Here is a 26,118-nt window from a genome sequence, read left to right on the forward strand (position 1 = left end):
GCAGGCAGGCTGGCCTCTTCTACCTTGTTTCCTGTCCTGTTTTAATATAGTAAATTATAAGACACTTTTTGATAAACATTATCTCAGTTGGTGATTCATCTAAAATACAGCCTAACTGTAGCAGCTATAGATCTGTGAGAGAAATACAGTTTCTGACCAAATAGAGTTGGATTCTTTCTTTTTTTAAATTATTTATTTATTTTTGGCTGCATTGGGTCTTCGTTGTTGCACGCGGGCTTTCTCTAGTTGTGGCGAGCGGGGGCTACTCTTCTTTGTGGTGCGCGGGCTTCTCATTGCGGTGGCTTCTCTTTGTTGTGAAGCATGGGCTCTAGGTGCACAGGCTTCAGTAGTTGCAGCACGTGGGCTCAGCAGTTGTGGCACACGGGCTTAGTAGCTCCGCGGCATGTGGGATCTTCCCGGGCCAGGGCTCGAACCCGTGTACCCTGCATTGGCAGGCGGATTCTTAACCACTGGGCCACCAGGGAAGCCCTAGAGTTGGATTTTTAAAATCAAGGCTCCCCTACCTATGCAAAGTACACTCAGGCCCCCAGATAATTAATATCAGTATTAGCTGTGAGTCCACATAATTAATGCTTCTGTCTTCCTATTCTGAGAATTTTTTCCTTAGCTAGATATTTTAAATGTGTTGGTGAAACAAAAGTTCCTTATCTTCTTGGATAGCATCTAATTTCCAGTTCTCCTGAGACTGGGTGCATTCCTCACGCACTCCATCCACCCCACCCAGCTGAACTGAGTGCCCACTGTGCATCCTTCTTTAGAAACTTCGTCTCTCCCCTCTTTCCCACTCCCCAGCAAAAGAGTCAAAGCACACACCCAAATTTATTTTTATTTTGCATACATAGGAAACATGACCCTATCAAAAGTACAGAAAAGAGAAATAAGCCAAGTGTTACAAGAGGAAAAGCACGCACGGATCTGCTCCCAGCTCCTCCTGGCCACACCTGCTACGGAACTCTGTGGAACTTCACACACCAGGAACTGGACCGGCTCCAAGCGGTGGGCACTGTCCACCGACAGCACGGGGGGAAACAGAATGGGCAGGAAATGTCACTGCGAGTGGAATTTCCACACACAGTGTCAGTGCCCACGGTAGTGGGTTCTCACCCTGGTTCAAGGGAAAACAAAATTTATCTCACACAAACATGAATATAAAATTGGTGAGTGCTACGTAAATCACTGTCTCAAGATCATTTGCTATCAAAAAGATAAACAACATTTCGTCACGGACATTTGGGTGGCTACTCAGCTGCACCCAATCCAACTCGGGAGAAACTGGACCTGAAGATGCAAAACAAATGACCTGGAGGAAGAGGACCTTCTGGACCCATGCAGCTGTCCTGGGTTGTAAACAGCAAATGTTGCGCTTCGTTGTCTCATTCGAATCAAGGACTTGAGTGCGGGGAGGTACTAAGTTGGGCACAGGAGTTCGGAGGTCACACTCGGTGGTCAAAGACACCGGCAGCAGCATCCGTGTTCACAGACTGTTTCCAAGGGGTTCACCTGGCTCCAGGAGCGTCCTGTGGAATTCCCGGGGAGGCTCCCAGATTCCCCACCCTTAGAAAAGGTAAGTCAGTGTGGCCCCATCCTGATTCCTCACTCCTACGCCACAGACGTGTCCCAGTAGAGCAGGGACACGGAGACTAGGGCTAGGGAATGAAAACCCTCAGTATCCACTCGGTGAGATGTCCTGACGCTCAGGTTCAATGAGTGACAACTCCTCAAGAGGCTCTGTTGAGTTCATTTCAAAAATAAGCACTCTGGGCTTCCCTGGTGGCGCAATGGTTGGGAGTCCGCCTGCCGATGCAGGGGACATGGGTTCGTGCCCCGGTCCCGGAAGATCCCACATGCCGCGGACCGGCTGGGCCCGTGAGCCATGGCCGCTGAGCCTGCGTGTCCGGAGCCTGTGCTCCGCAACGGGAGAGGCCACAGCAGTGAGAGGCCCGTGTACCACAAAATAAAAAAAAAATGCACTCCACCCCACCACTACATATACAGGGACCTACATGTCTCGGCTATGCGGCTTTGCCCTTCCTACACGTGACCTGTCAGGTCTCACTCAGGGTTTAAATACGCGACCGTGGGCATTACTCACTATGCAGAAGAACAGGACCCCGGCCTCCTGACAACCCCAGGACTACCTGTGATCCCAGGGCCAGAGAGGTTTCTGAGCCAGGCTTTGCGTTTCCAACCAGATCTTCTTTATTCTAATTTTGATGAATTCATCATCAGTGAAGCCTTTCAGTCCTTTCTGAAGAGATCGCTCTGCAGTCCTGGGGTCTTGCGTTCCCGTCTCTTTCTTAGCAAGCTCCTCCCGTTCGGAGCCCGGCGCACACCTGCTGAGGCCAACCAGCCAGGGCCCAGGCCTGCCCAACCCAGGCTCGAGCCACTGACTGCGCCCTGCTAGGACACCTCTCTCCAGAGGCTGACGTGGCTTCCCAGCCGGATGCGCCTGTCTGCTTTGAAAGTGTCCATCACAACGCACCGTCAGAGCGACCTCAGGGGACGGCGCAGAGCTGTCTGGCCGTGATCACAGGCCAGAGAGCTGCCGATGTCCAGGAAAGACTCCGAGTCTGACCTCAGGACAGGACTCCACGCCATCTTCCACAGGACACACTGAAAAGGGCTCGAACACTCTTTTCCCCAAGTCAGACCAAGAGCTCATCAAATGCAATGTCCGGTTGGAGGCAGGGGGCAATTTCCCATGAATTTAAATAACGTTCCTTAGTGACTTTCAGGTAACTATAGACAGCAACTTGGCCTGATTCTAGATCCCCATCTCCTTGAGGTGCAAGCCGTGCCCAGGGCTCTCCCAGCCCTGGCTGTGCAGAGGGCAGCTCTGGTCTTCAGGAAGGGGATGGAGAAGACGGGGCTCCGAGGCTGCGCCACCAACGCCTGTTTTCTCTGAGAGCCTTTGGAAGAGGAAGACTGATGGGCAAGGGGCTCACACAGCTGGCCCTGTGGTGCCTCGTTTCAGACGGGCCGCCTGCCGTGTGTGGGGCCTTCCGGGCGCCCTGGGCCCCTCCTCGCGTTCACGCGTACTCACCTGCACGCGCCCTGCCTCACCTTCTGCCGGGGTCTCTCCCCTGAGGGTCTGGATGCGCCACCCTTGGGGGTCAACCCTCGGGACTCTCCACTCGGCCAGAGCACAGATGACATTGGAAACAGAAGCAACAGAGGAGACACGGGGTGAATTCAAATACTGGTCCTCCAAGGAAAACTTGAAAGGAAGCTGTGCTTGCTTTGAAGATATCAGAAAGGAATTTGCCCTTAGTGGCTCAGAAGACCATTCCTGGAGGTGAACAGTGATGGGGCGCCAGGGAGGGCGGGTGACAGCCTCCCCCGGCTACTTGGCCTTCACCACCTGTTCATATGGGGGCGGTGGCGTGTTGCAGTAGGAAGGGGGCGGTGGGTAGGCCATGCTTCCCTGGGGTGAGTTGGGTTGGACCTGGAAAGCCATCGCCACAGGGTTCCCAGCAGGGTTCATCCCTGGTCCTCCAGGGTCGGTGTAAAACGGCAGCCCCAGCTGCTGGGCTCCTGAAAGACAGGCAAGCAGATGTGAGCACAGCAGAAAAAACCCACAGCCCATCACAGCCAGGGCCCAGACACAGCAGGGCACCTGGGATCAGGTGACGAGCAAAGGGGACATGCCAGCCCCCGCCTCCTGGAGCTTCTCCTCTACTGGATGCAGACAGCCAGAAAGCACCACAACCCAAGAGGGTGTCTAAGTGATGGAGGGAGGTCAGCGGGATCAGGTGTGGCAGGGACCAAGCCGCAGCCGAGTGACACACCAGGGCAGCTCTGCCAAGACCTTGGGGAGGTGCACCCAAAAATTACCGACAGAGAGGGCCGAGTGTCCCTTAGAGCCTAAAAAGCCTGGGCGTAGAAAGGTAAGTCAACTCAGAGAGAACTGAAAAGAGGACCCTGTGTTCCCGAATCTCGGCCAGAATCATCACCGGCACCTCCACGCACTTTTTGAGAACAGTTTGCTGAAGTACCAGCTCCACTCCCACCTGCTGGATTAACGTTTAATCAGGGCAGATTACCTGTCATCCAGGTGAGCCCAATTCCCAGATAAGGCGACGACCTACGGGGCGGATGCCAGCGGGGTGGGCTGACATGTCTGTGGACTCTCTCCCTGCCCTGGATGCTGCAGGAGAAGGATGCTCTTGTCTCAGGGAGACTGTAGGATGCAGGCTGAGCCCTGCTGCGGGCCAGGGTGCAGGGCACGGGGGTCCAGAGAGCATAGACGGTGACAAGAGGGAATATACTGGTCACCCTGCCCAAAATCTAGCCCTAACTCTCTTTTTCTTTTTTTTTTTTTTTTTTGCGGTACGCAGGCCTCTCACTGCTGTGGCCTCTCCCGTTGCGGAGCACAAGCTCCGGACGCACAGGCTCAGCGGCCATGGCTCACGGGCCCAGCCGCTCCACGGCACGTGGGATCTTCCCGGACCGGGGCACGAACCCGCGTCCCCTGCATCGGCAGGCGGACTCTCAACCACGGCGCCACCAGGGAAGCCCTCTCTTTTTCTATTTTAACAGTAGAAATACCTGAGCTGCTGCTTTGGAGCCTATTCCTTTGATCTGCTTTTTCTGATCATGTTGACAACATGACAGGATACTGACTAAACAATTAAAGAATCGAGAAGAGAAACTGTGGGCTCCGGGTTTTATGTGGGCTGGGCTAGGCCTCATTCAACCCAGGAGACACTCGGGCACAGAGAGGTCGTCTCTGTGTGTGTATCGTTTAGGGTCTTTTTTTGTGCAAACCTTCCTCTGCCACAGTTTAACTGAATAAAGGTCAGATTCCCGGAAAGATGCCCACCAAGGTGTGCAGGATGTCTTGGAAATCTACAAGTGTGCTGAAGGAGAGCGTACAGGACAGAAACACCTGGCCAGAGATGCACTCAAGGGTGTCGGGAGGACAGCAGTCAGCCACGGGTGGCACCTTAATCAGCTCCTGCCTCATCTCACACCTGTGTGGCCCAACAGACGGCACCTGCTTCTACTGGTGCATCTTGCCTGCTGCCAGGAGACGCGCTCGTTTACAAGACATGTTTGTATACAAGCCCGTGACCAGCCAGGACCGTGTGCTTCTCAAGGGCAGAGATTATATTTTATTTATCTCTGAATCCCTTTATATTTTATACAAATAAAAAGTTAAAGATGAATAAAAAGAGGCTAATGTAATAGTCCGGGAAAGACACAATGGAAGCCTCTGAATATGAGAGAAGAAATGGGGAGGAGAGAATGAGAGAGGGGCTCTGGAGGTGTATCCAAGGACCCGGGACCAGCTCAGTGTGGAGCGTGTCGGGAGGAGAGGCCTGCGTCGGAAAGGCCCGGCTTCTGGCGTTGATAAGGGGCTCACCAGGCGAGAGAGGGGACAGAGGAAAAGGGCAGGGCCCGCAGGAGCCCAGGCAGCTCTGGGGGCCTTCTTTGTGGAAGTGGCAGCACAGACGTGGCCTTGGCCGAAACCTCCCAGGAGGAGTGTGTAGAAGGGACAGAGGACGGCTGGGAGAGCAGCGCAGACAAGGCCAGCACTCAAACGAGGAGAAACACAGGAGGCGTAGGCGGCGGCAAAGACTGAAAGGAGAATGCGAGCAAAGAGTGAAGCAGTGAGGCGGGAGCTGTGTCACCGAGCGGGGTTCGGGAGGGGACAGGGCAGCACCGCGCCTTCTCAGCCCACAGGACATTTGGGATTTCTGGCCAACAGTTTCAGCACCATGGCTGGCACAGGAGCCCAGCTGCCGGGGCAAACAGCTGCTCCAGGGTAAGGGGTGAAGACCAGAGGGGAGAGGTGGTGGCTAAAGGGATGCACGACAAGGGCAGACGTGTTTTTGTTTTTTTTTTTTATTTAAAAAACTGCTTTAAGGGACTTCCCTGGTGGCGCAGCGGTTAAGAATCCGCCTGCCAATGCAGGAGACACGGGTTCAATCCCTGGTCCAGGAGGATCCCACATGCCGCAGAGCAACTAAGCCCGTGCGCCACAACTACTGAGCCTGCCCTCTAGAGCTCGCGAGCCACAACTACTGAGCCTGCCCTCTAGAGCTCGCAAGCCACAACTACTGAGCCTGTGCTCTAGAACTCGTGAGCCACAACTACTGAGCCTGCACTCTAGAGCCCGTGAGCCACAACGACTGAGCCCGCGTGCCACAACTACTGAAGCGCATGTGCCTAGAGCCTGTGCTCCACAAGAGAAGCCACCGCAATGAGAAGCCCGTGCACTGCAATGAAGAGTAGCCCCGGCTCACCACAACTAGAGAAAGCCCACATGCAGCAACAAAGACCCAACAGAGCCAAAACAAAACAAAACAAAACAGAAAAAAACTGCTTTAAATTAAGGTACAGTTGATTTACAAGATTATATTAGTTTCAGGTGTACAACACAGTGATTCTAAATTTTTATAGATTATACTCCATTTAAAGTTATTACAAAATAATGGCTATATTTCCCTGGGTTGTACAATATATCCTTGTTTATTATTTTAGACATAGCAGTTTGTACCTCTTAACCTCCTACCCCTATCTTGCCCCTCCATCCTTCCCTCTCCCCACTGGTAACCACTAGTTTGCTCTCTATGTCTGTGAGTCTGCTTCTGTGTTGTTATATTCATTCGTTGTATTTTTTAGATCCCACATATAAGTGATAACAGACAGTATCTGTCTTTCTCTGTCTGACTTACTTCACTTAGCATAATACCCTCCAGGTCCATCCACATTGTTATACATGGCAAAATTTTATTCTTTTTTATGGCTGAGTAACAGTCCATTGTGTGTGTGTGTGTGTGTGTGTGTGTGTGATGCAGTATATATATATATATATATATATATACACACATATATACACCAGGTCTTCTTATCCATTCATCTGTTGATGGACACTTAGTTTACTTCCATATTTTGGCTACTGTACATAGAGCTGCTAAGAGTACTGGGTGACATGTACTTTTCAAATCAGTGTTTTCATTTTCTTTGGATGTTTTACCCAGGAGTAGAACTGCAGGATCATTTTATTTCTATTAGTTCTATTTTTAGTTTTTTGAGGAACCTCCATGCTGTTTTCCACAGTGGCTGCACCAACTTATATTCCCACCAACAGTGCACAGGGTTCCCTTTTCTCCACATCCTTGCTAACTTGTTGATGTTGGCCATTCTGACAGGTGTGAGGTGATATCTCGGTGTGACTCTGATTTGCATTTCCCCGGTGATCAGTGATGCTGAGCGTCCTTTCACGTACCTATTGGCCACCTGGATATCTTCTCTGGAAATATGTCTATTCAGGTCTTCTGCCCATTTTTTAATCAGGTTGTTTGGTTTTTTGTTGTTGAGTTGCATGAGTTCTTTATATATTTTGGATATTAACCCCTTACATATGATTTGCAAATCTTTTCTCCCATTCAGAAGGTTCCCTTTTTGTTTTGACGATGGTTTCCTTCCCTGTTAAAAGCTTTTTAGTTTGATGTAGTCCCATTTGTTTATTTTTGCTTTTGTTTCCTTTGCCTTAGGAGACAGATCCAAAAAAAATATTGCTATGACTTATGTCAAAGAGTGTTCTGCTTTATGTTGTCTCCTAGGAGTTTTATGTTTCAGGGCTTACGTTTAGGTCTTTAATCCATTTTGAGTTTATTTTTGTATATGGTATGAGAAAATATTCTAATTTCATTCTTTTACATGTAGCTGTCTAGTTTTCCCAGCACCACTTACCGAAGAGACTGTGTTTTCCCCACTGTATATTCTTACGGCAGAAGTATTTTTAAGGATGGGAAATGCTTGAGTGCGTTTATAGAGGTAGGGGCAGAAATACAGGAAAGAGAGGATTTCTACAGAGAATATAAGCTCAATGATGGCAGGGACCTTATAAGCCTGCTTCAACATTTGAACGCCACTGTCTAGCAAAGAGCCTGGTACACAGGAGGGCACCCAGCACGTCCTGTCAATTGGGCAGAGAGAAGCAGCACACAGGGACCCACAGTTCCGTGCGTGGGAAGAAGGACCCGGCGCTCACACAGGCAGCCTCTGTACTGCATGCCACTGCGGGTCGGTGATTTGAGCAGACACATTCCAAAGTCCTCAAAGAAGAGATGCTCACAGACAGTAGCAAAATGGTGACAAAGAGCGGCACAGCCAACTGGCATGGGATTCAAAGTAGCCGGGACTGTAAGGGTACAGAAGTGATGGCCAGGAGACAAGGGGACACCTGCACCATCTCCCTGACTTAGCGGGGGCGGAATGTGGGAGAAGAGAACTTGCCCTTCAGTTCTGAAGGCTTACGGTGGATGGTTTAGTTAGAGAAAGAAAAGACAGAGTGTCTGTGAAGAAGCTGGAGTTAGAGGAAGACTGTTTCTCCAGGAGATAGAGAGGAAAGGACCAGGAGAAGTGGGCAAAACAGCTGCAGCCACACCGCTGCCCCGCTGTTCCCTCATCTGCATTGCATCTCTACCCTATGCAGAGGGCGCGGTGGGGACAGCAAGGGTATCGGCATTGCATCCACTTTCCTGAAGACACGGAGGCTCAGCGAGACAAAACTTCCCAAGGTCACACAGCTGCTATATGGAGGCACTGGAATTTGAACCCAGTAGTGTACTGGCAAGCCCAGGCTCTTTCCACTGTGACGTGTGTCTCATAACGGGGTGAGGAAACGGGGGAAGAAGTTCCAGCTAAAGAGGGACGGGCAAACCCAGAGAAGGCTGGTGACGTGAGGGACCTACATTCTGGGCGCCATCCCAGGACCAAGGGCTTGGCTGAGGGCTGTCACGGCCCAGGCTCCCCGGGCTCCACCACCCGCCCTGGGCTGCGCTCTTAACCCGGCCACAGCCTCCTTCTCCAGAGACTTGAAGTTATTCCACCCCCTGCAGCCATCGTCTCTTCCCCCTTGAGAGTCTTTGTGCGATTTGAGGGGGAGCCCTAGATTCAGCAGAGATGTGTTGACTGACAGGCGCCCCCCCCCGAGCGGACACACTGTTTAATTCAGTTGCCCAAGATTTTTGTACTTATGATCATTAAACATGATCCAATATAACTTTACTTTGGTTACACTAGGTTTACACGTTATACTAGCTTTACAAAACAAATTAGGTAGATTTTCTATACTTGTAGTAATTCATAAGCATTGACGTGAACTGTTTCTTCAAAGTTTCAAAGATACCATCTGCCAAAGGAGGGCCTGGCCGCCAAGCTTTCTTAACGACGACCCTGCCGCCACTCGGCCAAGCTCACCGGCCAGTAAGTCATGAGGAGATAAGCTAGGCCAACCTTTTCTTGGGATGCAGAAGAACCTGGCTGGCCGCAGAGAATGGAGTGGGAACGCAGGACAGCCGATGGCCACCTGAGAAAGACCGAGTGGTCTGCCAGCAGTGGGTCCGCCGGGTCCCAGGGCCCTGCTGTCTGACTCCATCCGTTCCCCGCGCCTTTACAATCAGCCCAGCTCAGAGCTGGCTCCGGTGTTCTCTTCCTCCACACGCTGCCTGTGTTCTCACGGTTTAATCAGAGCCCAGGCGCTACACCCACCTCCTCCAGCCAGGCTGCTTCTCAAGGTTCAGGCAGGTTTCTCAAACACATTCCAGCAGACACAGAGCTCACCCCTCCACCTGTGACTCGAATGTCCTGTATTCGTTCCCCTCTGTGTCACCACAGCCACCAATTCACTCACAGGACAGTAAGCCGAGTTCCCGTACGAGAGATAAAAAGCCCTCCGTCATCAGGTTCTTACCTGTTTCGAAGTCTCATTTCACCATCCTGCCTCATTCTTTACCTCCCAACGACAACCCAATTGCTTGCACCCTGCCCACCTCTCCCTCACCCTCGTCAGAGAGCAGCTCCTGGGCATCCAACATGCAGACCACTCCTCCTGGGACGTCCTTCCCCATCTTCACACCACTGCTCCCCGGCCTCTCATCGGGTCAATTCCCAGTTATCTTTCAAGTCTCAAATCAGAATCACAGCTCACTGACTCCCACCCCGATCCTAGCTGGATTAGGTACCCTGTCCTCTTGGCACCCAGAACAAAACCTGCATGTCGGCACCGCACTGCAGTAGAATACTTTGAGTCTCTGCACTTGAGGAGAGGATTCCACTCACCTGGGAACCTCGGAGCCCAGAGCAGCCCCTGGCATTGCAGCAGACATTGAATCCATATGTGAGATGCGCAATGGAAGAAGGGACGAATAGTGGTTCTGGTCTGGACTTTGCCTCTGCCACACCATGCCGGACACACATGGCAGCTTCCTGAGACAGGCCTCTTCCTCATGTGACGCGCAGAACTGGCTGCCCCAGCCCAGCAAGCCTGCACCAACCCCACCCGTTGCCCTCGAGGACAGAAGCATCTGAAGGGATGACCCCCAACTCCCTATCACAAGTGATGGGGGGTCTGGGGCTGTGATCTTTGTACCAGAGGTGTGCTGCAGGCGTGTCTGGGATATTCACGCAGTGTGGTCACTCACACCAGAGGGTAACGAGAAACAGTGGCAAAGGGGTCCAATTTAATTGTTATTTTTATGTTAACGGTCACAACTCATGGATATTGCTGGGAACTGGAAGGATGGGATCAAAACATCTGAGCACCTTAGAATATTAAAGAAATAGAACAGATGGGAGGTGGATAAATTAGGTACTTGTCAAGAACATAGACCCTGAGGTGAACAAACACAGGGATGGAACTTGCTAGAGAGACTGGTTGAGGGCACAGGCAATAGGAACGGAGCCTGTACCCTCGTGGTGAGTGTGACGGTTACCCGGGCTAGATGGGGCACCAGCTGGCACAGAGGACGAGGGGGTCCCAGACATTCAATACGCTTGGCTCATTTGGCTAAAGCAGAACCCTTGACAAGACACTGACCTGGCTGGGCATTCAAGCTCCCACAGAGAAGAGAAACGGAGAGGAGACAGACTCAGTTCTGACTCACTCAGGGAGGTGGAGGGAAGAAGACACCATCGTATGTGTGAGAACCACAGACAGGGGAGGCCAGGCAAGAACGGGTATGTGCCACAGACTTGAGAGAGATCATTTCAAAAATGTCCCCCCAGATCTACACATGATCGAATGGCAAAAGACTCTGGAGTCCAAAGCATTTTAAAATCATAGTCAATCAATGGAACAGGACAGAAAGTCCAGAAATAAACCCACACACCTATGGTCAATTAATCTACGACAAAGGAGGCAAGAATATACAATGGAGAGAAGACAGTCTCCTCAATAAGTGGTTCTGGGAAAACTGGATAGCTACATGGAAAAGAATGAAATTAAAACATACTTTCACACCATACACAAAAATAAACTCCAAGTGGATGAAAGATCGAAATGTAAGGCTGGATACGATACAACTCTTATAGGAAAACATAGGCAGAACACTCTTTGACATAAATCGAAGCAAGATCTTTTTCAATCCACCTCCTAGAGTAATGAAAATAAAAACAAAAATAAACAAATGGGATCTAATTAAACTTAAAAGCTCTTGCACAGCAAAGGAAATCATAATCAAAATGAAAAGACAACCTTCAGAATGGGAGAAAATATTTGCAAACGAAGCAACCGACAAGGGATTGACCTCTAAAATATACAAACAGCTCATGCAGCTCAATATCAAAAAAACCAACAACTCAATCAAAAAATGGGTGGAAGATCTAAATAGACATTTCTCCAAAGAAGATACACAGGTGACCAAAAAGCACGTGAAAAGATGCTCAACGTCACTAATTATTAGAAAAATGCAAATCAAAACTACAATGAGGTATCACCTCACACCAGTCAGAATGACCATCATCAAAAAATCTACAAACAAGAAATGCTGGAGAGGGTGTGGAGAAAAGGGAACCCTCCTACACTGTTGGTGGGAATGTAAGTTGGTGCAGCCACTATGGAGAACAGTACGAAGGTTCCTTAAAAAACTAAAAATAAAACTACCATTATGACCCAGCAATCCCACTCCTGGGCATGTACCCAGAGAAAACCATAATTCGAAAAGACACATGCACCCCAATGTTCACTGCAGCACTATTTACAACAGCCAGGATATGGAAGCAACCTAAATGTCCATCAACAGAGGAATGGATAAAGAAGCAGTGGTACATGTATACGATGGAATATTACTCAACCATAAAAAAAGAATGAAATAATGCCATTTGTAGCAACATGGATGGGCCCAGGGACTGTCATACTGAGTGAAGTAATTCAGACAGAGAAAGACAAATATCATATGATATCGCTTATATGTGGAATCTAAAAAAGGGGTACAAATGGGCTTATGTACAAAATAGAAATAGAGTTACAGATGTAGAAAACCAACTTATGGTTACCAGGGGGTAAGGGTGGGAGGGATAAATTGGGAGATTGGGATTGACATGTACACACTACCATATATAAAATAGATAACTAATAAGGACCTGCTGTATAGCACAGGGAACTCTACTCAGTACTCTGTAATGGCCTATATGGGAAAAGAACCTAAAACAGGTGGATATATGTATATGTATAACTAATTAACTTTACTGTACACTTGAAACTAACACAACATTGTAAATCAACTATACTCCAATAAAAATTTTTTTTAAATAATAAAATTATTATTTCAACTCCATAATCGCAAATAAGCAGGGTGATAAGAAAAATTTCAAAGGTCCCAGGGCTTCCCTGGTGGCGCAGTGGTTGAGAGTCCGCCTGCCAACGCAGGGGACACGGGTTCGTGCCCCGGTCCAGGAAGATCCCACATGCCGCGGAGAGGCTGGGCCCGTGAGCCATGGCCACTGGGCCTGCGTGTCCGGAGACTGTGCTCCGCAACGGGAGAGGCCACAACAGTGAGAGGCCCACGTACCACAAAAAAAAAAAAAAAGGTCCCAAACCAAGCCAATATGACTGATCCTACACAACAAATTTGAAAGTGGGAATATCCTCAGAAACAAACGCAGAATGGAATCAGGTAAAATAAAGCCCAACAGAGCTGAAGCTTGGTACAGACTCTGAACCAAAGAAAGAACCTTTTAAGTATATGCATGGGGGGTTAAAGAAGATTCAGAAACAAAGCAAATGGGCCAGAGAAAGGCCTCCAATCTTATTCTCTGTCAAAGCGAATGATTTGCAAAACTGAAACAGAGATTGAAACATGAGTGAGAGAAAATGAAACTCCGAGATAAGTCAGAACTGACTGGGCTTTGGGGAGAGCATTCAGATGGCCTGACTGACACAGTACCACACTGTAGAAAGTGAGAAAGGAAACCCGTATTTAAGCCCTATAGTAATACTATGAGGTATATATTATTTATTCCCAATTTATAGATTCAAAAGCTGATGGCCAAAGATATTATGTAACTTGCCCAGGGATCTTCTCCCACTGGACATTGCCGGATCTGTAAGCCCCGAAGGGTCCGTCCTGCATCCCAGGATGTGTAGAGGCAGCAGTGAGGACAGATGGCAGCGGGGGGACCGGCCTGAGCTCCAGCAGGCTGCTAAGCATGAAGGTAAACCAGGAGCCTCCGTCTTTGTGATTTTTTGTCACAAGAGATTACTCTCAAAAATAATTTTAGGCTGGCTGAATTAGGGTGTGTGTTACTTGCAGCCAAAACACCTGAGCTAATTCTTGCAGAGCACATTCTCATGACCAATAGACAAGTGTCCCCCCTTCATAACTTGCCCCCTTTCCTCTAAGCCTTCTGGTTTAATTTTGTTTTATGTTGCATCTATTCATGTTGCTAATTGTCTCAGCTACTAAAAATACTTTTTCAGTTCATCCTCCAGGAATTTTTTTTAGGAATATAACGATACACTGTTTACAAAGAGAGTTTTGTTTCTCCTTCCTAATGATTAAATATTTTCATGTTAATACTTAAGCCAAGAATTTCTAGAACAGTGTTAAATATTGATACTAAATATCCTAATTTTATTACTTTTACTGTTACACTAAGTATGTTGTTGGCAGCAGGTCTACAGTACAAAGTGAATTCATTAGAAAATTACTAAACATTCCCACTGGGACTTCCTTGGTGGTCCACGGGCTAAGACTCCGTGCTCCCAATGCAGGGGGTCTGGGTTTGATCCTTGGTCAGGGAGCTAAATCCCACATGCAGCAACTAGAGGTCATGCATGCTGCAACTAAGACCCAGCACAGCCAAATAAATAAATAAATAATTTTTAAAATATACATTAAAATAACGTCATTGCTGGTAACACTGGGCTTAGCGTGTATCATTGAGGACTTGGTCCTCACCTCCGAGGACCCCAAACACACTCTAAGTCTCTGTTGTATTAAGAAAGAGCCTTACGTTTCTAGACGTACTACAGTTTACATTACTACTTTTGAGTTTTGATAAGAAATGTATATTGAACTTTGTCAACAGCCTTTTCAGCATCTACTGAGATACTCACTGATCTTTTCAAAAATTAAAACAAACCTAGAGAATGTTTATTGGTTATAAACAAATGACTCAAACCTGAGATCAGGTGATGGACATTTTAGGTTCAAGCAAAACAGCACTTTCACCGCTCCCTGTTTTCTACACCACAAAGCACTCACCATAAGTCGTTTCCATCCATCACCATACACTTGGCCCCTTCACCCATTTTGCCCACACTGCTTCCCCTCTGGAAATCACTAATCTGTTCTCTGTATCTATGATTTGGCTTTTGTTTTATTTTGTTTGTTCATTTGTTTTGTTTTATTAGATTTTACATATGAGTGAAATCATACAGTTTTTGTCTTTCTTCATCTGACTTATTTCAAAAAGCATAATATCTTCAAGGTCTTCCTATGTTGTTACGAATGGCAGGATTTAATTCTTTTTTATGGCTGAGTTGTATTTCATTGTGTATATATACCACATCTTTCTTCATTCATCCACTGATGGGCACTTAGGTTGTGTCCATGTCTTGGCTATTGTAAATAATGCTGCAGTGAACATAGGGGTGCATAATCTTTGATTTAGGGTTTTCATGTTCTTTGGATAAAAACCCAGAGGTGAAATAGCTGGGTCATATGATAGTTCTATTATTAATTTTTTGCGAAATCTCCATACCGTTTTCAATAGTGGCTGCACCAATTTACATTCCGATCAACAGTGCACGAGGGCTCCCTTCTCTCCCCATCCTCTCCAACATTAGTTATTTTTTGTCTTTTCAATAATAGCCACTGTAACAGGTGTAAGGTGATATCTCACTGTGGTTTTGATTTGCATTTCCCTAATAATTAATGATGGCTAACATTTTTTTTTCTTGCGGTACGCGGGGCCCTCACCGCTGTGGCCTCTCCCGTTGCGGAGCACAGGCTCCAGACGCGCAGGCCCAGTGGCCATGGCTCACGGGCCCAGCCGCTCTGCGGCATGTGGGATCCTCCCGGACCGGGGCACAAACCCACGTCCCCTGCATCGGCAGGCGGACTCCCAACCATTGCGCCCACCAGGGAAGCCCCCGCTAACATTTTTTCATGTGCCTATTGGCCATCTGTATGTCTTCTTTGGAAAAATGTCTGTTGAGATCTGCCAACTTTTAATCAGATTTGTTTTTTGTTGTTGGGTGTATGAGTTCTTTGTATATTTTGGATATTAACCCCATATTGGATATATGATTTGCAAATATCTTCTCCCATTCAGCAGGTTGTCTTTTTGTTTTGATGATAGTTTCCTTCACTGTGCAGAAGCTTTTTAGTTTGATGTTGTCCCATTTGTTGATTTTTGATTTTGTTTCTCTTGCCTTTGAATTTAGATCCACAAAAACGTCACTAAGATAGATGTCAATGAGGTTACCACCTATGTTTTCTTCTAGGAGTCTTATGGATTGGAAAAATGTCTGTTGAGATCTGCCAACTTTTAATCAGATTTGTTTTTTGTTGTTGGGTGTATGAGTTCTTTGTATATTTTGGATATTAACCCCATATTGGATATATGATTTGCAAATATCTTCTCCCATTCAGCAGGTTGTCTTTTTGTTTTGATGATAGTTTCCTTCACTGTGCAGAAGCTTTTTAGTTTGATGTTGTCCCATTTGTTGATTTTTGATTTTGTTTCTCTTGCCTTTGAATTTAGATCCACAAAAACGTCACTAAGATAGATGTCAATGAGGTTACCACCTATGTTTTCTTCTAGGAGTCTTATGGTTTCCTCTTATATTCAAGTCTTTAATAAAATTTGAGCTAATTTTTGTATACGGTGTAAAACAGGGGTCTTTTGCATGTGGCTGTCCAGTTTTCCCAACTGCATTTATTGCAAAAGATTATCCTTTCTCAATTGTATGTTCTTTGTCATAATTTAATTGTGCATATATGTGTGGGTATATTTCTGGGCTCTCTACTCTGTTCCATTCACCTATGTGTCTGTTTTGACTACTGTAGCTTTGTAGTATAGTTTAAAACCAGGGCACGTGATACGTCCAGCTTTTTTCTTCTTTCTCAAGATTGTTTTGGCTATTTGGGATCTTTTGTGTTTCTATACAAATTTTAGAATTATTTGCTCTAGTTCTGTGAAAAAATGCCATTGGAATTTTGATAGGGACTGCAATGAACCTGTAGATTGCTTTGGGTAGTATGGACATTTTAACAACATTAATTCTTCCAGTACATAAACATGGAGTATTGTTCCCTTTATTTGTGTCTTCTTCAATTTCTTTCATCAGCATCTTATAGCTTGTAGTGTACAGGTCTTTCACTTCCTTGGTTAAATTTATTCCAAGGTATTTTATTCTTTTTGAGGCAATCATAAATGGGGCTGTTTTCTTAATTTCTCTTTCTGATAGTTTATTAGTATATCATTGAGGACTTGATCCTTGCCTTCAAGGATGCTCAAGGAACACATACTCTAAGTCTTTATTATATTAAGAAAAAGACTTACATTGCTACTTACATTACTAGTTAAAACTACCTTATTAGTTTTGAAAGAGTTTTGGTGAGGAATGTATATTAAATTTTATCGACAGCCTTTTCAGCATCCACTGAGGTACTTGTTGCATTTTTCGTTGCCTTTTTGTTATTGTAAAATACACATAACATAAAATTTACCATCTTAACCATTTTTAAGTATACGATTCAGTGGCATTAAATACACTCACATTGTTGTGCAACCATCACCAAGATACATCCCCATAACTCTCTTCATCTTGTAAAACTGAAAATCTACATCCATTAAATAGTAACTTCCCCAAAATCCACTCCCTCAAGCCCTAGACAACCACCATTACATTTTCTGTCTTTATGATTCTGACTACTCTAAGTGCCACATATAAGTGGAATCATACAGTATTAGTCTTGTGATTGGCTTATTGCACTTAGAATAATATCTTCAAAATTCATCCATGTTGTAGCATATCAGAATTCCTTCCTTTTTAAGGCTGAATAATATTCCATTGTGTGTATTTGCTTATCCATTCATCAGTTGATGGACACTTGGGTGCTTCCACAGTTTAGTAATTGGGAATAATGCTGCTATGAACATGGGTGTACAAATATCCCTTCGAGATTCTGCTTTCAATTTCTCTGGGTATGTACCCAGAAGTGGAATTGCTGGATTGTATGGTAATTCTATTTTTAATTTTTTGAGGAACCTGCATACTGTTTCCACAGTGGTTGTACTATTTTACATTCCCACCAGCAGTGCAAAAGGTTCCAATTTCTCCACATCCTTGCCAACACTTGTTTTCTGCTTTTTGATAGTAGCTATCTTAATGGGTGTGAGGTGGTATCTTGTAGTTTTTTTTTTTTTTGGCTGCATTGGGTCTTTGTTGCTGCTCATGGGCTTTCTCTAGCTGTGGCGAGCAAGGGATACTCTTCGCCATGGTGCGTGGGCTTCTCATTGTGGTGGCTTCTCTTGTTGCAAAGCGTGGGCTCCAGGCACGTGGCCTTCCGTAGTTGTGGCTCCCAGGCTCCAGAGCACAGCCTCAGTAGTTGTGGTGCACAGGCTTTGTTGCTGCGTGGTACGTGGGATCATCCTGGACCAGGGCTCGAACACGTGTCCCCGGCATCGGCAGGCGGATTCTTAACCACTGCCCCACTAGGGAAGTCCCTATCTTGTAGTTTTGATTTGTATTTCCCTAATGATTAGTGAGCATCTTTTCATGTACTTGCTAACCATTCGTATCTTCTCTGGAGAAATGAGCATTCAATTCCTTTGCCCATTTTTGAATAGGGTTGTTTTATTTTTTCATTGTTGAATTTTAGGAGTTCTATATTTAATCTGGATATTAATTGCTTATCAAATATATGATTTGCAAATATTTTCTCCTGTTGTGGAGGTAGCCTTTTAACTCTATTCATAGTGTCCTTTAATGCACAATTTAAAAAATTTTTCATGAAGTCCAATTTGCCTGTTTTTTTATTTTATTACCCACACCTTTGGTATCACATCCAAGAAATCACTGCTGACGCTAATGTTCAGACACTTTGTCCTTGTTTTCTTCTAAGAGTTTTATTGTTTTAAGTCTTACATTTAGGACCTTGATCCACTTTGAGTTAATTTTTGTATATGGTGTTAGGTAAGGGTCCAACTTGATTCTTTTGCATGTGGATATTCAGTTTTCCCAGCACCATTTGTTGGAAAAGACTGTCCTTTCCCCATGGAGTGGTCTTGGTACCCTTGTCAAAAAACATTTGACCATACATGTGAGGGTTTACTGTTGGGTTCTCTATTCTATTCTGTTGGTCTATATGTCTGCCTTTATGCCCTCACCAGACTGTTTTGATTAATGTAGCTATGTAGTAAATTTTGAAATCAGGAAGTGTGAGTCCTCCAATTTTTTCTTCTTTTTCAAGACTGTTTCGGCTATTTGGGGTCCTCTGAGATTCCATATTAATTTTAGGATGGGTTTTTCCTACCTGGAAAAAAATCACTGGGATTTTAATTGGATTTGCATTGAATCTGTAGATCATATCGGGTGGTACTGACATTTTAACAATACTGTCTTACAATCAATGAACATAAAATCTGTTTCCATTTATTTATATCTTTTAAAATTTCTTCAGGCAATGTTTTATAGTTTTCACTGTACAAGACTTTCACCTTCTTGGTTAATTAATTCCTAATTATTTTCTTCTCCTTGATGTTATTACTAATGGAGTTTTTTGGGTAATTTCCTTCTCACATTGTTCGTGTATAGAAACTTAACTGATTCTTGTGTGTTGACTTTGTGTCCTGCTACTTTGCTGAATTCATTTATCATTTCTAACAGTTTTGTTTTCTAGAATCCGTATGTTTTACTACACACAAGATCATATTAGCTGCAAAGAGAGACAATTTGACTTCTTTCTCTCTAATTTTGATGTCTTTATTTTTCTTGATTTATTCCTTTGGCAAGAATTTCCAGCACTATGTTGAAGAGAAATGGTAGAAGCAGGTATCCCTTGCCTTGCTCCTGATCTTTGAGAAAAAATTTTCAGTCTTTCACCATCAGGTATGATGTAAGCTGTGAGTTTTTCATATATGGATTTTATGAGGTAGTTTTATGAGGTAGTTTCTATTCCTAGTTTATTGAGTGTTTTGATCATGAAAGGGTGTTCCATTTTGTCATTTTTTCTGCATCAATTGATAAAATCATTTCTTTCCTTCATTATGTTGACAGGATGTATTACTCCAACCAATTTTTATATGTTGAACCAACCTTACATTACAGGAAATGTTTGCTACTACTTTGTTGAGGATTTTTACATCAATGTTGATCAAGGACATTGGCCTGTAATTTTTTTTTTTTTTTTGTAGTGTCTTTGTCTGGCTTTGGTATCAGGATAATGCTGGCCTCACAGAATGAGTTAAGAAATGTTCCTACCTCTTCAATTTGGGGGGAAAGTGTGAGAAGGATTGATATTAGTTCTTATTCAAATATTTGGTAAAATTCACCACTGAAGCCATTAGGTCCAAGGCTTTACTTTGTTTGGAGTTTTCTGATGACTGATTCAGTCTCCTTACTAGTTATAGGTCTATTCAGACTTTCTATTTCTTCATGATTTAGTCTTGGTAGGTTTTATGTTTCTAGAAATTTGTCCTATCTAATTAACCCAATTTTTTTGCTGTACAATTGTTCTCTCGTATAATCATTTTTATTTCTGTAGAATTGGTAGTAATGTCCTACTTTCATTTCTGATTTTAGTAATTTATGCCTTGTATTTTTCTTCCTAAGGGAAAAAAAAATATATATATAGCTACCCAGCTCTCTTTTGGTTACTATTTAAAGATAAGGAATATATTTTCCTTCCTTTCATTTTCAACCTGTTTGTGTTTTGGGGTCTGAAATGTACGATGCAGTGAATGATACAAATTCAGTAGAAACCATACTTGGAATTTTGATCTTTTCCTGGGCTAGTGATATGTGATAAGATCCTCTCTCATGATTGTGGACAGTGGCAGCTAACCACAGCTCCCAGTCAGCCATGTGATCACAAGGGTAAAGAGCCGGTTCACTCACAACCATTCTGTACCCAGACAACCATTCTGTTTTTCACTTTCTGTACAGTATTCAATAAATTACATGAGATATTCACACTTCATTATTAAATAGGCTTTGTGTTAGATGACTTTGCCCAACTGTAGGGTAATGTAAGTTTTCTGAGCACATTTAAGATAACTAGGCTAAGCTATGGTGTTCAATAGGTTAAGTGTATTAAATGCATTTTCAACTTACTATATTTTCAATTTAAGATGGGTTTCCGGGGGAATTCCCTGGTGGTGCAGTGGTTAAGAATCTGCCTGCCAATGCAAGGGACATGGGTTCGAGCCCTGGTCCAGGAAGATCCCACATGTTGCGGAGCAACTAAGCCTGTGCGCCACAACCACAGAGCCTGCAAGTCACAGCTACTGAGCCCATGCACCACAACTACTAAAGCCCGAGCGCCTAGAGCCCCTGCTCCGCAACGAGAAGCCACCGCAGTGAGAAGCCCGTGCACCACAACGAAGAGTATCCCCCGCTCACCACAACTAGAGAAAGCCCGCGTGCAGCAACAAAGACCCAACGTGGCCGATGATATAAATAAATAAATAAATAAATAAAACAAAAACAATAAGATGGGTTTCCAGGACCCTATCATAAGCCGAGGAAGATCTGTGTTTGGATCACGTGTTTATCCATTCTGCCAATCTCTGTCTTTCGACTGGAGAGTTTAATCCATTTACATTTGAAGTATTTACCAATAAGGAGGGATTTACTTCTGTCATTGTGCTATTTGTTTTCTATATGCTTTATAGCTTTCTGGGCCCTCATTTTCTGCATTATTGACTTATGTTTTTAGTGGCTTTTTTGAAGTGCAATGTTTTATGTTTAGTGGAGCTTTTGAAAGCAATGTTTAATTCCTTTCTCATTTCTTTTTGTGTATTCTATAGCTGTTTCTTTGTGGTTAACATCCTACTGTTAGACACTGTTCAGTCATCCATCAGTTCCAGGACCCCCTGAAGACATGAACGTCTGTGGATGCTCAAAGTCCTTTATAGAAAATTATATAGTATTTGCATATAACCTATGCACATCCTCCTGTTTACTTTAAGTCATCTCTAGATTACTTATAATACCTAACACCATGTAACTGCTATGTAAATAGTTGCCAGCATGTGTCAAATTCAAGTTTTGCATTTTGGAACGTTCTGAAATTGTTAAAAAATATTTTTGATCGACCGTTGGTTGAATCCATGTATGCAGAACCCGTGGATACAGAGGGCTCACTGTAATTTGAATTTATACCAGCTTAACATCAATAACATACAAAAACTGCTCATTTTTTCTGTCCCCACCCTTTTCAGTGGTTGCTGTCACAAAATCACATCTTCATATGTTGTGTGCTCTCCAAAACATAAACTAATAATTCTTTTAAATGTATTAGTCTCTTAAATTATGTAGAAAAGAAGATTTGGAGTTACAATCAACATTATAGTAATACTAGCTTTTGTCCTAATAACTATTTTTTTCTTTAAACATAATAGTCTATTAAATCATGTAGAAAACAAAAAGTAAAGTACAAACCACTGCTACAATAATACTGGCTTTATAATTGCCCAGGTATTTACCTTTACTGAGATCTTCATTTCTCCATACAGCTTCGAATACCTGTCTAGTGCCCTTTCATTTCACTTGCAGGTCTCCCTTGAGCATTTCTTGAAGGGCAAGGTCTAGTGGTCATGAACTCCCTTGCTTTGATTTATCTGGGGAAGTCTTAAGTCCTCCCTCAATTTTGAAGGACACTTTTGCCAGATACAGGATTCTTGGTTGACAGTTTTTATTCTTTTATTTGAATGTATTGTCCCACAGCCTTCTGGCCTCCATAACTTCTGATGAGAAATCTGCTCATAATCGTATCAAGGATCCCTTGTTTGTGATGACTTGCTTCTTCCTGCTACTTTCAAGCTTTTCTCTTTGTGCTTGGCTTTTGAAAGTTGATTATGTGTCTTGGTGTGGGTCTCTGAGTTCCTCTTACTTGGAGTGGTTGTTTATATTCATGTCTTCCATCAGATTTTGGAAGTTTTTGGCCGTTATTTCTTTAAATAATGCTCCTTTTATCTCTTTTCTCCTTCTGAGACTCCCACCCCACGATGCCTAAGCTGATCTGCTTGATGAAGTCCCCCAGGTCTGAGGCTCTGTTCACTTTTCTTCAATCTTGTTTCTTTCTGTTCCTCAGACTACATAATTTCCATTGTCTTATCTTCAAGTTTGCTGATCCTTTCTTCTGTCTACTCAAATCTGCCTTTGAATCATGTAGTGAATTTTTCATTTTGGTTATTGTACTTTTCAGCTCCAGAATTTTTTGTTCATATCTTTTTAGGGTTTCTGTCTTTCTATTGATATTTCTATTTTGCAGACACATTTTTTTGTTTTTGTTTTGATTCTCTCCACATCTTACTTTCGTTCTCTGAGCATCTTTAAGACAGTTGCTTCAAAAGATTTGTCTAAGGCTTCCCTGGTGGTGCAGTGGTTGGGAGTCCGCCTGCCGATGCAGGGGATGCGGGTTCGTGCCCCGGTCCGGGAAGATCCCACATGCTGCGGAGCAGCTGGGCCCGTGAGCCATGGCTGCTGAGCCTGCACATCTGGAGCCTGTGCTCTGCAACAAGAGAGGCCGCGATAGTGAGAGGCCTGTGCACCGCGATGAGGAGTGGCCCCTGCTCACCGCAACTGGAGAGGGCCCATGCGCAGAAACAGGGACCCAACGCAGCCAAAAATAAATTAATTAATTAAAAAAAAAGATTTGTCTAGCAGATGTGCTGTAGGTCTTTTCCAGGGACAGTCTGTTGGTTTGATTTTTTTTTTCCTTTGGATGAACCACATTTTCCTGTTTCTTCCTATGGTTTTTTGATCACTGGACATTTGAATCGAATAATGTGATAAGTCTGGAAATCAGATTCTCTCCCTTCCCCGGTGTTTGCTATTTTCTCGTTTTTGTTTCTGCTTATTGTTTTGGGTTTTTGTTGCTGTTATTGTAGGCTGACTCTGTGCAGAAGAAAAGCCTGAGGTGTAAACTTCAGGTCTTCTCAAGTCTTTTCTGAGCCTTTCACTGGGGATGTGCAGTCACTTACTAATTTTTTCCGTATACACAGTTGTTTTGAATGTTCTAGTCTTTAATGCCTGGCTCCCGAGAGGGGAAAAAGTGAAAAATAAAGGGGTATGGGGAAGGGCACCAGACATTTAAATCCCCTGGAGATCACTTCAGCTGGAGGGGGAGGTGCAACAACAGTGGCTGCCTCCTCTTTCCTCAGAAGCAGTAAACAGCAATCAGAGCACAGATCCCCAATATCTGGAGGACAGGGTCCTTTTTGCCCCCTGTCTCCTGCAGGCTGCCCCAGAATCCTGTGCACAGCTGCCTGCCATGTGGCCTCTAGGGTGAGGGACAGTTAGCTGCTACTGTGTCCAGAGCGGATACTGACCAAAATTAGCTGCAATTTACCCTCCAAGCTTTCCCCTGGAAGTTACAAGCCTTCAACAGATTTCAGAGTTCCAAAACAGTTACATCAGATAGATTCTGCCAGGACAGTTTTTGTCTAGGTGAGGGGAAAGAATCCTGGTGCTTCTGACTCCACCTTCTTCCCAGAATTTGCTGCCAATCATGGCTTTTTGATATAACTTGCAATGTTAACAGCTTGCTCTCTTTGGACATGGTAGTTTACTTCTCTGACACATTGTTTAATTCAGTTTCCCAAGATTTTTGTATTTATGATCATTAAACATGATCCAATATAATTTTATTTTGGTTATACTAGTTTTACAAGTTACACTAGCTTTACAAAACAAATTAGGTAATTTCCATAACTTTCTATACTTGTAGGAATTCGTAAGCATTGACATGAACTGTTTCTTAAAAGTTTCAAAGATACCATATGAATTTGGAGCCATTCTGAGAGCTAACTCTTTGAAAACATCCTCAAACTCTTGCTTGCTTTGTGGACCACTGAAATTTTCAATATTCTAATGAATCTTTGGTAATGTACACTTTCCTATCTGACCAAAATTTTCCATTTCACGAGTACTTCTTTGTAATTTTTAATCTCCTCTGGATATGTAATGTTTCAATTTATGATTTTACTTTTTCTTTATCCAGCTTTACGAATTAGATTTATCAGGGATGGGACTGGCAATGTCATTTACTTTATTTAAAATTTACTTTATTGAAGTACAGTTGATTTACAACGTTGTGTTAATTTCTGCTGTACAGCAAAGTGACATATATATATATATTCTTTTTTATATTCTTTTCCATTATGGTTTATTACAGGATATTGAATATAGTTCCCTGTGCTCTACAGTAGGATCTTGTTGTTTATCTATTCTATACATAATAGTTTGCATCTGGAAATCCCAAACGCCCACTCCATCCCTCTCCCACCCCTTTCCCCCTTGGAAACCACAAGTCTGTTCTTTATGGCTGTGAGCCTGTTTCTGTTTTGTAGAGAAGTTCACTTGTGTCATATTTTAGAGTCTACATGTAAGTGATATCATATGGTATTTGTCTTTCTCTTTCTGACTTACTTCACTTAATATGATAAGTCCACCCATGTTGCTGCAAATGGCATCATTTCATTCTTTTTATGGCTGAGTAATATTCCATTGTGTATATATACCACATCTTCCTTAGCCACTTATCTGTCGATCGACATTTAGGTTGCTTCCATGTCTTGGCTATTGCAAATACTGCTGCTGTGAACATAGGGGTGCATGTATCTTTTCCAATTATAGTTTTTTCTGGATCTATATTAGCAATATCATTTACTTTTATTGCCTTTCACCAAGCACTAACTTTTAGATCTGCAAATCAATTTTTCTTTTTCCTATAATTAATTTTTATTTTTTATTATGTACTTCTTACTGCTTTCTGTGAGTTTATTAATTTCTGAACCTCTTTCAAGGAGAGGTCAGCTAATTCACCTTCTTATTTTAAACTTGTAACAAAGAATAAGGCTATGAATTTACCTTTAAATGTCAGTTCACTTACATTGCATATGTTTTTGTATTAATTTTTCATTGATATGTCATTCACTGAGCCTGTGTGTCTGGAGCCTGTGCTCCGCAACGGGAGAGGCCACAACAGTGAGAGGCCCGCGTACCGCAAAAAAAAAAAAAAAAAGAAAGAAAGAAAGAAAAGAGGCCGCCGTGTGCAGGCAGCTCAGCTCCTGGGTCCCAGCCCAGGCCTGACGCTGTGGGCCAAGCACACGTGGCACCTTGCATCTGTGGCCACACGGGCCACTAAAAATCCATGTCATGAAGACAGAAGGAAAAGGAAATTCATTAGTCTTTTACCCATTTCTCTGATCTACTGTCTGCTTCTTGAAAAAAAAAAAAAATCAAAGGACTGACAACTCAGACTAAGCCAGATAAAATCTAGGTTTGGCCTCCCATTTTAACTGAAAATTTTCACTTTGCCCTATGCTGGAGCATAGATTTGAAGCTATTCAAATCTTTCCAAATATGAAAGAATAAAAATCCACTTATGCATGAAAAGTGGTACTAACCCTGAGAGAAAGTTTAAGCTACAGCAACCTCGGAACTGTTGTGGAAAACACATATTCAGATTTTTAGCAACGTTTTAAAAAATAATAAAAGAAAACCCGGTGGAGTGTTTGGTGGAATAAAACTATAAAAACCAGACCAGCAAATGCCCATCTCAGCATCTCTGTGTCTAAAGGGCAGATGAGAGAGAGCTCTTCCCACACTCAATCCCCCAACTTCTT

General features: G+C 43.9%; 1 protein-coding gene across 3 annotated transcripts in view; it reads right to left on the minus strand.

Annotated features, from left to right (window-relative positions):
* Nucleotides 1–829: 829 nt before the first annotated feature.
* VOPP1 (VOPP1 WW domain binding protein) overlaps nt 830–26,118 on the minus strand; it is a 109,021-nt gene continuing 83,732 nt past the window's right edge. For all 3 annotated transcript variants that reach the window (XM_024764365.1, XM_024764366.1, XM_024764367.1), the window contains one exon: nt 830–3,555. In XM_024764365.1, the coding sequence (XP_024620133.1) occupies nt 3,365–3,555 (191 nt within the window). In that variant the 3' untranslated portion in view covers nt 830–3,364. The remainder of the gene's footprint in view (nt 3,556–26,118) is intronic.

This window comes from Neophocaena asiaeorientalis, unplaced genomic scaffold, assembly GCF_003031525.2.
Source record: "Neophocaena asiaeorientalis asiaeorientalis breed wild unplaced genomic scaffold, Neophocaena_asiaeorientalis_V1.1 scaffold191, whole genome shotgun sequence".
Lineage (NCBI taxonomy): Eukaryota > Metazoa > Chordata > Mammalia > Artiodactyla > Phocoenidae > Neophocaena > Neophocaena asiaeorientalis.